The 13,780-nt window shown below is 36.3% G+C and overlaps 1 protein-coding gene across 1 annotated transcript in view; it reads left to right on the plus strand.

Moving 5' to 3' along the window:
* The window catches only part of FBXO33 (F-box protein 33), a 36,913-nt gene that overhangs the window by 14,010 nt on the left and 9,123 nt on the right, over positions 1 to 13,780 (plus strand). Inside the window, exon 2 of the mRNA XM_027849335.1 lies at positions 10,538 to 10,648. Coding sequence (XP_027705136.1) covers positions 10,538 to 10,648 — 111 coding nt within the window. The remainder of the gene's footprint in view (positions 1 to 10,537; positions 10,649 to 13,780) is intronic.

Here is a 13,780-nt window from a genome sequence, read left to right on the forward strand (position 1 = left end):
TTATTTTAGTATCTTCAGGGTACAGGTCATGCCTTTGGGCTCTTTCTTGCTATGTTGACTAGCTATATACATATATACATGTACACATACATACATAGATATAGATATATAGTCTCCTGAGGCACAGGCATCATGATATAAAGGATAGTAGTTAGCCTCCTGAGTCAGGAAGACTTTGGGTTCAAGTTCTATCTCTTGATCATTACTACCTCTGTAACATGTCACATCTGACCATTTCTCTCTATTCCAAACCTTATGTCAGGTCCTCATCACTTCTCCCCTGGATTATTGTGCCAACCTCCCAATTGGTCTCATTATGTCAAATCTTTCACTATCCCCAACACAGCTGCCAGACTGATTTTCCTTACTTAATAAATTCCAGTGGCTCCCTTTTCCCTCTAGGATAAAATGTAAACCTTTTAGCTCACAACCCGGTCCTAACATATTTCCAGCCTACCTTTTTTTAACCTCTTAATCGTTCAACTCCTATGACCTACTCCATTGCACCTCAGCTACACACAAGGATGGTCATTCCCTTGCTCACCCACAAGTTTCCCTCTTCTCATGTTCAGAGTCTCAGAATTTCTTTTATCTTTATCTTTTATCATTTCTTATGCCTTCCTTTCTCTTCCTAAACTAGGGGTTCTTAACCTGGGGGATTACATCTTTATTTCTTAATAATTGGTTTTCTTTGTAATCTTATGTATTTTATGTTGTGCATTTGAAAACATTGTTCTGAGAAGGAATCCTTAGGGTTTTATCATGCCTAAAGGTTCCGTGACGCAAAAAAAACTGCTTTAAGCCTATACCTTATCCCACTGTGACTTCCAGTCCTACCATCTCTCACTGAGCCCTCACTTTAGCAAGATAATTCTACTTCTCTCTAATTGATTCCCTATCCCACTCACCATAGCAGTTGTCCCAAACCTTTTCATCTCTCCTCAAGCCTCACATGCCATTCTCTCCTGCCATCCTTTCTACTAAGGACCTTACCTCCTGTTTTACCAAAAAAAATTGAGGCCTTTACTGAGACTTCCCTCTTCTCCTTCATTTCATATCTATTTGATATCTTCTTATTTACTCCAGTGTCTGATGAGGTAGCCTTTAACCCCTTTATGTATATCTTTGATCCCGGGTCTTCCCACTTTCTTCAGCAGATTGCCCCCACCATCATCTTGAGCTCTTTTTCTAATCTTAAGTCTCTCCCATCCTTAAAAAAAACACTCACTGTATTAGACTTCCAACCGAATCACTCAGCTGAAATTAGACTTCCCCCAAAGTTAACCAAAAAAAAAATCAATATTTTTACATCACCATAATTTCTCCCAATATTCCTCTATGCTCAGAGAGCCATCCCATATAACAAATAATATTTTAAAGACAAAAAAGAAAAGGAAAAAATCAATATGACTGATTAATCAATATTCACTAATTAACACATCAAAAAAGTTTGAAAATGTCACAGTGCTGAACCTCTGGCTTCTACAAAAGAGTAGGGAAATCTTCTCGTATCCTTTCTTTTAAGCCATGCTTTTTCTTTTTAATTTTGCACATTTCACTTCCTTTACATATTTTTGTGGTTCTTTTTGTTTACATGGTTGTAGTCATTATGTATATTTCTTGACTCTACTTACTTCACTCTGTAGTGGTTCATATATAGATGTTTCCATGATTCTCTGTGTTCATCATAGTTATCATTTCTTACTGCACAGTAACATTCATGTGCCATAATTTGTTTAGCCATTCCCCAGTTAATGGGCATCTGCTTTATTTCCAGTTCTTTACTATCACCATTTCCTGCCCTTATTGATCTTTACCAGTGAAACCTCTTTATTTTTATTTCTCTTATTAATGATGTTAAAGTTCTTTCATATATTTATTAGTAGTTTGCAGTTCTTTTGAGAGCTGTTCATATTGTTTGACCACCTATCTATTGAAAAATGGTTTTAGGGGTGTGTGTGTGTATATCTGTTAATTGTTTATATATCTTGAATACCAGACTGTTGTCAACTAATCAGTTTCTTGCCTTGATCCTCACTCATGTTATGCCCAATAACTCTTTAGATGTCCCCTGATACTTGGTCCTGAGCCCTCTTACTTTCTCTTTCTACATTTTCTCACTGGGTGATCTCATCAACTCTCATGGGTTCAATTATCGTCTCTCTGAAGATGGTTCCCAGACCTATTTATCCAGACCTAGTCTCTCTCCTGAGCTCCAGTTCCACTTCACTTACTATCTGTTGGACATTCTTAACTTGCTGTCCTTATAGGGATCTCAAACACAACATGTCCAAAGCAGAGCTTATTATTTAGGTGGCGTAGTGGATATAGACTTAGACTTGGAGTCAGGAAGACCTGAGTTTGAATCCTGCCTCATATTTACTAGTTCTATGACCCTGGGCAAATCACTTAACCTCAGTTTGCCTCAATTTCCTCATTTATAAAATGGAGATAATGAATAGCACCTGCCTTCCCCAGTTGTTTGAGAATCAAATGAGATCTTGCTAAAACACTTTGCAAATCTTAAATTGTTATATAAAACCTAATTGTTACTTTTTTTCTCTTTCAGACATCTATTATTGCTGTCTAATAATATAGATTTGCAACTTTGGTATCATCCTTGATTCTTTTTTCTCTCACTCCAACATATGTAACGATTTGTCAAATTTTATAATTTTTTTAAATCTTGTGCATATATTCTCCTAGTTCTATTCAAACAGCCACCATACCAGTTCAGACTCTGTCCATTTCCTCAGTCTCCTAATTAGTCTGCCTGCTGGAAATCTTTCTCCACTCCTTTTTGTCCTCAAACTGCTGCCAAAGACTAAATTGCAGATCTGACCCCTTTCCCAGTAAACACCAATGGGTTCCTCTTACCTCGAATCAAATATAAACACCTCTGTTTAGCGTTTAGAGTGATCCACAATCTGGCCCCTTCTCATTTTTTAGCCTTTTAAATATATTAATCTTCCTGTTAGTCTTCAAGATTCCAGTCATACTAGTCTACTCGCTGTTCTTCACACGTGACTCTCCATCTCTTCTATTTCTGTGCCTTTGCAGTGGCTGTCCCCCATGCCTAGAATGCTCTCCTTCCCAGCCTTCTACTCTTAATTCCTGTCATCCTTTGGAATTCAACTCAGTTGCCACCTCCAGCAGGCATAGTTCCCATTCCTATTGCTACTAGTGCCTTCCATCTATTCTGCATTTTTCTTATGTATTGATTTATGTATGTTGTTTTTCTTCCCCCCCCATTAGAATGTAAATTCTTTTGAGAGTAGGAATTATTTCTTTGCATCCCTAGCCTTTAGCACAGTGCTTGGCATATAGTAAGCAGTTAATAAATGTTTATTGATTGCCTCCTGTTGAACATTGTGTGACCTTGGGCAAGTCACTTAATCCCAATTGCCTCACACACACAAAAAAACAAAACAAAACAAAACAAAAAAAAACCCAAATAAAGAAATATTTTGGTAGTTTAATTGGCATGGTGCTGAATAAGTAAATTAATTTAGGTATTATTTTTTATTACAATGGGTTCTCCTACCCATGAGCAATTACTATTTCTCTAGTTACTTAGGTCTGTCTCTGAGTGAAGTGTTTTATAATTGTGTTCATATAGTTTTTGTGTATGTCTTGACAGGTAGAATCCCAAGTATTTTATAATGTCTGTGGTTATTTGAAATGAAATTTTTCTTTCTGTCTTCTCCTTCTGAATTTTATTGGTAATATAGTTGTCCCTTCCACATCACAGGGATAAAAATTTTTTGCCTTCCCTTTGTACCACAGTAGAACTCTGATTTTTTTCTTTTTCTTTTATGTCAGCTGTACCTTATTGTAAAATTTGGGTTAAGTATTTGGCCATAGGCTCTGCGTTATCTGCTGGCCTCCTGCCTGTCTTCTGCAGCTTCCTCAAAACTCCCTAAAAATTCTCATGTTCCTGGTATAAATCCAGCCTGGTCATAAGGGCATGATCTCTATAATATGTTTATGCTGTAGTCTCCTTGCTGATATTTAAAAATTTTGCATCAATATTCTTAGGAGAAATTAGTCTATAGTTTTCTTTCTCTCTTTTGTTTGTCCTTCATTTAGGTATGGAGATCATGTATGTGTCATAGAAGGAATTTGGTAGGATCTCTTCTTTACCTATTTTTTTAAACAGTATATGTAATATTTTTTAATATTTAAACTTTTTTAAATGTTTGGTAGAATTCACTTGTAAATCCCTCTCATCCTGGAGTTTTTTTCTTTGGGAGTTCATTTATGGCTTGTTCATTTTTTTCTAACATAAGGTTATTTAAATATTTTATTTCCTGTTCTGTTAAATTGGACACTTTATATTTTTGTAAATATGTATCATTTTCATTTAGATTATTAGTTTTTGGCATATAGTTGGGCAAAATAGCTCCTAATTGCTTTTATTTCATTTTCATTGGTTGTGAATTGACCTTTTTAATTTAACACTAGTAGTAATTTGATTCTCTCTCTTTTTTTAAATCAAATTAGCTAATGGTTTATCTATTTGTTATTGTTGGGTTTGTAAAAAAAATTCCCCTTTTTATTAATTCAACAATATTTTTAATTTTCAGTTTTGTTAAGCCCTCCTTTGATTTTTCAGAATTTGCATTTGAGTGATTTGGAGTTTTTAATTTGTTGGTTTTCTAATTTTTGTTGTTGTTGCATGCCAGATTTTGTTGATCAACTTTTTCTCTCTTTTATTAATGAAAAGAGTTTAGAGATATAAATTTCCCTCTTAAGTACTACTTTGGCTGCATCCCACAAATTTTGGTATGTTGCCTCATTGTTATCATTATCTTGGAAATTGTTTCTGTGATGTGTTCTTTGATTTATACATTGTTTAGGATTAAGTTATTTAGTTTCCATTTAAGTTTTCATCTTTGCTTCAAAGGCCCTTTATTGAATATAATTTTTATTGCATTATGGTTGGTAAAAGATGCTTTTTTTGCCCTATTCCAATTGTGTGTGTATGTGTGTGTGAGAAGGTATCATGCACAGTTGAAATAGGTGTATTCCTTTCTGTTCTCACTTAATATTCTTCAGAGGTCTAAAATATCCTAACTTTTCTAAAATTCTATTAATCTCCTTAAATTCTTGTTTATTTTTTGGTTCAGTTTATCTAGGTCTGAGAGGGGTAAATTGAGAGGTTCCCCCCCCACTATTATAGTTTTACTGTCTTCATGTAAATCACTTAATTTTTCCTTACGCCATTTGGTGCATATATGCTCAGTATTGGTATTAATTCAGTTTATATGGTACTTTTTAGCAAAACGGAGTTTCCCTGATTATCTCCTTTAATTAGGTCTGTTTTTACTTTTCCTTTGAAATCATGATTACTACCTCTGTCTTTTATTTCAGCTGAAACATAATAGATTCTACTCCAGCCCTTCTCTGTATCTTTGTTTCAAACCTGTTTCTTGTAAACAACATATGGTTAGATTCTGTTTTCTAATCTATTCTGCTTTCCTCTTCTGGATGAGTTCATTCCGTTTGCATTCAGTTATGATTGATGTGTTATTTCCTAACATCCTATTCTCTTACATTTATCCTCTACTCCTTTTTTTTTTTTCCCTCTGTCCCCTCTTTGAGTCTGTTTTGCTCCTGATTAATATTTCCCTTAATCTGTTTCTGGTTGGGAGTTTCAGCAGACTGCTGCGTGACTCAGCCACTGTTGGCCTGCTGGAAGCCTCTGCAGGTTCAGAGCATTTGAACTGCTGATTTGGCTCCCCCTTGTTCTTAAGATTTTATGCTCCACTCCCAGGATTAGAGAAACAAGATTTCCTGGAAGTTGTTCTCAAGGCAACTGCTCCTCTTGCCCTGGAACTGTGACCCAGCGCTGGGTGGTAGGAGATAGAACTTTCAAATGGCTCCTTTTCTTGTACCCAGTGTTTGTTCAGGAATTCCCTCAGATCCCCTTTCTGGTGTTCTGTCTTGGCTGTCTCAGTCCCTGGGTGCTAGAATACTTCCTGTTACTGCTGCCATGTGCTGCACTCCTGGCTAGGCACCCCCCATCTCTACCACCTCCCCAATCCTGGCGTACGCAGACCTCCCTGTCCATCTCTGAAGCTACCTTGGGCTGGAAAAATGATTTGCTATGATTTTTTTTTTTCCCAATCATAATTTGAACTGGTGCGTTCTCTAAATTTTTGTTGAGATATAGGGGAGAGCTAGCTTCTATTGCTTCCTCTCTCTCATCTTGGCTGTGCCCCCTCCCCCCTGTACTATTTCACTTGGTGATCTCATCAGCTCTTAATGTTCCAGTGGCCTATTGGACATCTCAGACTGGATTTCCTGTAGACCTTCTAAACTCAACATGTCCAAAACTAAACTCATAATCTCCCTTCCCCCTCCCCCTAAACCTTCTGCCTTTCCAAACTTCCCTATTACTGTCAAGGGCACCTCTATCCTCCCAGTCACCAGACTCACAACCTATTTTTCAGCCTTGACTCCTCATTATTTCTCACCTCCCTAGCTTCATATCCGATCTGTTTCCAAGGCCTGTTGATTTCACCTTTTGCAACATCTCTCAAATATACTCTTTTCTCCTCTTACACTGCCACAACCCTGGTGCAGGCCCTCATCTCCTTACACCTGGACTTTTGCAGTAGCTGCCTCAAGTCTCTTAGTCTCTTCCCCACTCAGGCCATCATCCTCTACTCAGATACCAATGTGATTTTCCTACAGCACAGGTCTGATGTGTCACCCCCTATTCAATAAACTCCATTGGCTCCCTGTGACCTCTCAAATAAAAATCCTCTGTTTGGTATGCAAAGCTTTTCATAACTTAACCCTGTTCCTGGCACCCCTCCAGCCTGCTTCACCTTTTCTGACCATTCCCTTCATTCTCTTTGATCCATTGACAATGACCTCCTTGGTATTGCTTGAACAAGACACCCCATTTTTCAGCTCTGGACATTTTCACTTGCTGACTCCTGTGTCTGGAATGCCCTCCCTCCTCATCTGCATTTTTTAACTATTTTTAATTTGTAACACACCATGTAGATATTCCTTACTTTCTTCACCCACTCCATCCAGCTACATTTATACTTAGCCCATCTTTGTCTTTTCTGGTCTAAACCACCCTGTCTTCTTTTTCAGACATGGTTACTACCTTCTTCACCTTGCTGGTCAAAAAATTGCTGAGGAATGAGGAAAACCCAGGTTGGCACAACACTAACAAAGATAGTAATATCTTAACACAGAAATACCATAACATACTTTTTACTAGTAAAAGTTTTCTCCATGAAATATGGGGGAGTATGAAGAGGGGTTAGGAAGAGCAAAGAATGTTTTTATTAATTCCCCTACGTTATATCCGGATAAGAACTTCTTTTCTGTCACGATATCAGTTGTGAATAAGGAAGAGTCTTCTAACCATTTGCCTCCCTGGACACATAATTAAATATTTTGCAAAAATCCATATGCACACATACATATAACAGATTAAGAATGTCCATTTCCTAATAAGGTCAGACAGAATCAGACCTGGATAATAAGAAATAAGATAAAAGAAGCACGAAACCTTTTGTTCATATAATTCTCCTACTCAAAAAAATCTTTAGTGAATCCCTGTTGGGTCTAAAGTTTTCAGCTTGGCTTTTTTTTTTTCCCCCTAAAGGGTTTTAGTTTGAGGACAAAATTAGCTTCTAGTTTTCTGAAAAGAAATGTCAGTTAACTTTGCCCAAATAAAACACAGCTCTATAGCAATTCTTAATTCTAGCCACTCATAAAGGATTCTGAGTAAGAGTGTGCAGATGGTATAATCCATCAGAACTCCTAGAAAAATAACTTTAGAAAACATTTCCCCAATAACTGAGTCAATAGTGTCATTTTAGAAAAGCATATTTGTTGGGTATTTTCCATTTGTAAGCTATTAAAGGATAGAGATACTGACACAGGGACCCTTAAAGTATGACTTCATTGATCCATTTTATAGTTTCTGGTTTGTGGTTTCTCTGACCCTTATTTTTAAAATATGGATATGTTTGGCTTTTATGAGTTTTGTGATTGCAAGTGCCATCTGCCCTCTGGAGAATATAATTGAATCAGTCTTGCTCATATAGGGCATGTACATGCACACACATTTATGTTGATAATTAAAGCCTGTTTGCCGTGTTAGGGTCTTTGTATATTGGAAGCTTATTTCTGTTCCATTATAGAATCTGAACTAGTATCTCTATGTAGAATCATGAGGGAGAAAAATACTATAAGCACATCCTAAAATTATCCTTTTGGCTCTCCTGAATACCCTGAAGAGATTCATGACCCTATCAATTGGCTGTCAGTGTTGTTTCTTTTCCGTTCACCCCTAAAACTAGCTAACTTCATAGATAAATGCCGGTCTGGGTCTGGATAGCCCCATAAAGGATCAGAAAGACACCGTTTCTTTCCACTACTTCAACTTCTGGCTTGCCTGCTTGGCTGGGATGTAAACGCTTCCATCAGTTCCTTCCATTGGTCCCCTTGCCTGAACTTAGAGGAAACCTTCCTGAGGCTGAACTCTAGTGATGTTAACCCTGCTTGCTAAACTCATTCAGCAATGATTAACAGGCTTCCACCAGGTCATACCCTTCCTATCCTAGTGATCTTGAACTTCTGGCTGTCATTATACAAACTCCATTCGAGGAATGGAAGGGCTAGTGTCACTGAATCATAGAGCAAATTGAGAGGACTAAGATCTTAGGCAAGATATATGAAGACTAGAAAGGCAGGAGGGGCCAGGTTATAAAGGACTTTGAACACCAGAGGATTTTGTATACGATCTTGGAGGTAATAGGAAGCCACTGAAATTTTTTTAATAGGAGATAACATGGTCATACGTGTGTCCTTTTTTGGGAGTCTGGGGGAGATCAACTTGATATCTAAGTGGAGGATGAACTGGAGTAGAGAAAGTTATGCAGCTGGGAGGCCAACCAGTAGACTCTTGCAAATAGTCCTAGTCATAGAGTGATGATAGATTAGTTATCACACAGTACATCTTCACATCTTGTGAAGGTAGAAATGACAGGATTTGGCAGTAGATCCGGATAGGTAGAATGAGTAAGAGTGAGAGATTGAGGATGACATCTGTGTTTTCAAGCCTTGACAGTAATAAGGAGATCTGGAATTTGGGGGAGATGGAGGGAGAAGGGGAGTTCAGTTTTGGACTTGTTGAGTTTAAGATGTTTACAGACAACCAGTTTGAGATATCCTGTATACAGTTGGAGCTTTGAGACTGGAAAGGTCATCAGTCAGCAAAGAAGTGAGGGATAGATAAAAAGATAGAATAATCCATGTACAGATGATAATTGAATCCATGGGAGTTGATGAGATTACCAAGAGAAATAGTCTAGAGGAAGAATAGAAGAAATGGAAAACTGGAAAACCATCTTTGGAGCTGCTATACTGCAGCCTCTCATCCCCCATCCCCATCTCCAGAATATACAGTAAAAAATATCCCTTTATTTAAAAAAAAATTGTACACCTAAGTTTGGGTAGGGGCTTTCTTGTTCCCCTCTCTAGTTTACCACCTAATCACTTATTTGGAAAGGCTTTGCTCCCAAATGAAGGAACTGAAATGGGTAACAGAAAGTGATCAAATATCCTCATTTTTTAATCTCCTTGAATCCTGAGATTATTTCTTTGTCCAATTTAAATACACGTCATACAGGTTCTTATAACACCTAAAATAATTTCGATACTCAAAGTCTTTGGGAATTGGGGGGAGGTGGGTTAGAAGGGAGGAAGGAGCAAGAAGTTGTCAGGGAAGCTAAACAAATATGATTTGGACAGAGCTCTCCAAGTGCCAGTGGAAGCTGAAAATATTAACAAATTATTCCTATACATTTGAAATTATAGCTATTGATAATTAAAACAGCAAACCTTAAAAATTTCATTTTTATTTTCCAAAAAAAGTTATGAACAAATCATCACATGCTACATTGTATATAACAAGCAGTTTTGAACTGGAAAAAAAGAAAAGGGATGTTGTGGAGAAGTTATGGTGCTGCACTGTCCAGTGGAACTTCAGATATCAACATACCTTTTGAAATAATTTTGATGTTTTTGGTTTTGTTTTGTATTTTCATTCACAATCTCAGTATAGGCCATTTGGGGAGATGAGAGTTTGGTTGTTTTAAATATTTTAAAAGAAACAAGCTTTTTTCATTTTACCAAAATGAATTTTCTTCTAGATTTTCCAGTATTCCATATGGAAAGGGGATTAAATTTGGTAAGCATACTTTGGTAGTTTGTAAAACTTAAGGTAGGTGAAACAAAACACCTCATTCGTTAGTCTTTCTAATATCTCGTCGGAACAAATTTGCAATGATTTGCAACTGAAATTATAGGAAAATGCAAGATTGTTATCATCTGTAATATTTCAATCCTCAAACCTAATTTTTCTTGTTAGGAAACTATCCGTTCTGGTCTTCTGGACAGTGAAATTTTTCCTCTTGGACTAAAAAAATGAACTGAAGGATCTGTGTTGTAAAAATTCCTATGTCTAAAGCAATTCAGATTATAATTTTTTTTTTCCTTTTAGGAACCTCCAGAAGTTTAGTCTTTTTGGAGACATAAGTATTCTACAACAGCAAGGAAGTTTATCAAATATATACCTCAGCAAGGTGGACCCAGATGGCAAAAAAATTAAGCAGTAAGTTAAACAATTTAATTCAATTCTATATTTGTTAAGCACCTACTATGTATAAAACACTGCTTATAGAGAGATTCAAGGTTTAGATAAGGCACAGTCCTTTGCCCTTATGGAACTGCCTGCATAATATGAGATAGGATGCACCTGAAAATAATTACCATACACAATGTACATAAGAGGCAAGGAAAATGTTATGTGCTATATGAAGTGGGAAAGCCATTAGGGAGTGAGAGCATTAATGCCACCTCTTTATGAAACTTACCCTAGAGTGGGACCTTAAAGGATAGATAGAAATTCAGTAATGTGCTAGCACAATGCCAGGCACATAGTAGGTGCTTAATAAATGCTTGCTGACTAACTGAACAAGTCAGGGAAAGGAAGCATTTAGAATAGATGTTGGAAAGTGTTAACAATGGCATGGAGGCAAGAAAGTTCAGTTCGCTTGTCAGGAATGTTGAATATTCCAGTTAGGCAGGAATGTACAACTGGAACGTAGAATAGAGGAAGTAGTGATAAAGCTGAAAAAATTCATAGTGCAGTAGGTGGATTCAAAACTAGTTGATTGTCCTGACCCAAGGAGCTGTCATTAATCAGTGGATGCGAACTTAGAGGGGGATCTCTATTGGCATACCTTTGGGATCAATCCCTGTACTCCTTAGCATTTTTATCAGTGACTTGAATGCAGTCGTAGAAGGCAAGCTTGTCAGATTTGCAGATTGCAAAAATCTGGGAGAGATTTGAGTGACAGAATCACTTAAAATTCCAAAAAGAACTCAATAGTTTAGCATGATCAGCTGAATAAAATTATGATAGAATTTAATAGGAATAAATGTGATGTTGAATAAAATATGATAAAATTTAATAGGGATAAATGTGATGTTATATTCTTGGGTACAAAGGAATCTAGCCTGATCTGATGTTTCTAATAATGTCAGTGCTTAGGGTAACCTAATTGTTGGTTAGGGAAATTTATAAACTCCTTATCCTTATTCTTAGCATTGTTATCTTGAAGAGGATGCTTTTCATAGAAAATAGCAATAGTTTGCTTTTCTAGAGGACTTTAAGCACTTTCCTTACAACCACCCTCTGAAGTACTTGATTCACATTAACTGCTGTTTTACAGAGAAAGAAACTAAGGATCAGAAAGGTTATGTGAATTACCTAGGATCACATAAACTAATAAGTGCTGAACTAACAATTAAACCCAGGCCTTTTAACTCTTAAGACTAATACTCTTTCTACACTGTGGTGCCTGTCTTCCAACTTCAACAAACATTTGTTAAGCAGTGCATGCATGGCACTCTTAAGTGCTGGGGAAGATTGTATGAGACATAGTCCCCTGCTGTCATGGAGCTTATAATCTAGTATACAATTATAAAGCAGATGGGTCAGATCAATCTCATTTGATTTATTACTCTCTGCATGTTTAACCAAATAATTTTATACATAAACAATGTTAAATATTGCTATGGTAGAATCTATAACTGAAAATCTTAGCATAAGTTGGAAATATATTTCTGAGCAACAAAATTCTTAAGAGAACAATATGGCATAAGCAAAAAAAAATGAGCTATTTATGTTGGTCATACATTATTTGTATACATAAAAATCTGAGTTTTTTACCTTTTTTTTTCTGTCTTCCTTTCCCCATCATACTATTCTTTAGAAAATGGAGCATATTGATTATGGAAATTGTTTCTTTGTATCACAGTTTCACTATGTATTAGCCAATGAAAAATACAAACTGTGGGTCTCAAAACTTGGCCATTGAAAGGCTGAAGTTTGTCGCATTTCTACTGCCAACAGAGCTAAGGTAGAATAGAACATGTTGATACTAGTTGTTTAATAATTTAGTCATTATGTTATAGCCACTGATTTTTGTGTGTGCAGAAAGTAACCAGTCCATTTAAACATAAGAACTAACCTTGTTGTAGTGAGTTAATTTTGTTTGGCCTATTAAATTAAAGACTTTAATTTCCCTTTGAGTGTTGATTTCATTTCATCCCTACCAATCATAATTGAACACTTGTCTATCCATTGCAAAAGACAGCCGTTTTGTTCTTCAGGAATATACTTGTTTCTGTTTTTCGTCTCCTTTCTACATTGACCAAAGTATACCTGTAACTGACCCATCACTTTTACAACTGTGTATAAAGATCACTTCCCAATTTTTCAATATACAAAATAGTTGTGGCCTATTGTAAGGATAGAAAACAAACAAATCTTTTGTAAATACCCATTGTGTATCACTGGTATGACCACATTCATTCCTCCATGGTTTTGGTAAGAGGCAGAAAATTAGAAAAGAAAAGAATTAGAATCTGAGTTTAATATTTTTTATTTCAGGTTCTTCTTGGCCTCACAAAAATCCAGTGGTCCTAACTATCATCACACATTGTCCAGTTATTTCATTTCTGATTGTTTCCTCCTGGCCCCTTTTATTTAAACTGCAAAAAGTTTATAAGAGCCAAAAAAACTATGGGAAGGAATCAGGGAAGCAAAGTAGATAATATTATTAGAAAGAAAGACTAGTGTACCTTTCACAGAATATTTATTGTTCATTTATCTAATGGTAACCTGCCTAGCAACCAACTTTTCAGAACCCAGCTGAGTACCAGAAAAGGAACAAAAAAAAAGTCTTAAATAAAATACCCCAAAATAGTTGTCACAAAGTTCATGTACTAATAGAGTCTTATTTCATTTCGTGCAATTAGATTTAGAACTGTAAGGAACCATGATAATCATATAGTTCAACCTACCATTTTTCTAGATGAGAGGAGACTAAGGCCAAGAGAGGTTTAATTCATTCAGGTAGCATGTAGCAGAGCTGGGTGTCAAACATATGTCCTCTCCAAATCCATTGTTCTTTTATACCAGAGACTCTTTGACATTCATTCAACAGACATTTATTGAGTCCCTAATAGGTACAAACAAAATTCATTTAGTAAGCATTTGGTAAGTTCCTACTATGTGCCAGGACAAGCTTCATTGCTTGATTTTTTTTTTTTTTAGCAGACAAAAAATTAGAGTAGGTATGATACGAGTCAAATACATGGACAGCAAGAAATGACAATTGACAGGCTAACAAAAGATGATACAGTAGAACTTTAAAAAGCAGACTCTAGAATTCAA

Source organism: Vombatus ursinus, unplaced genomic scaffold (genome assembly GCF_900497805.2).
Source record: "Vombatus ursinus unplaced genomic scaffold, bare-nosed wombat genome assembly UNPS02007284.1, whole genome shotgun sequence".
In the NCBI taxonomy this organism is placed as follows: Eukaryota; Metazoa; Chordata; class Mammalia; order Diprotodontia; family Vombatidae; genus Vombatus; species Vombatus ursinus.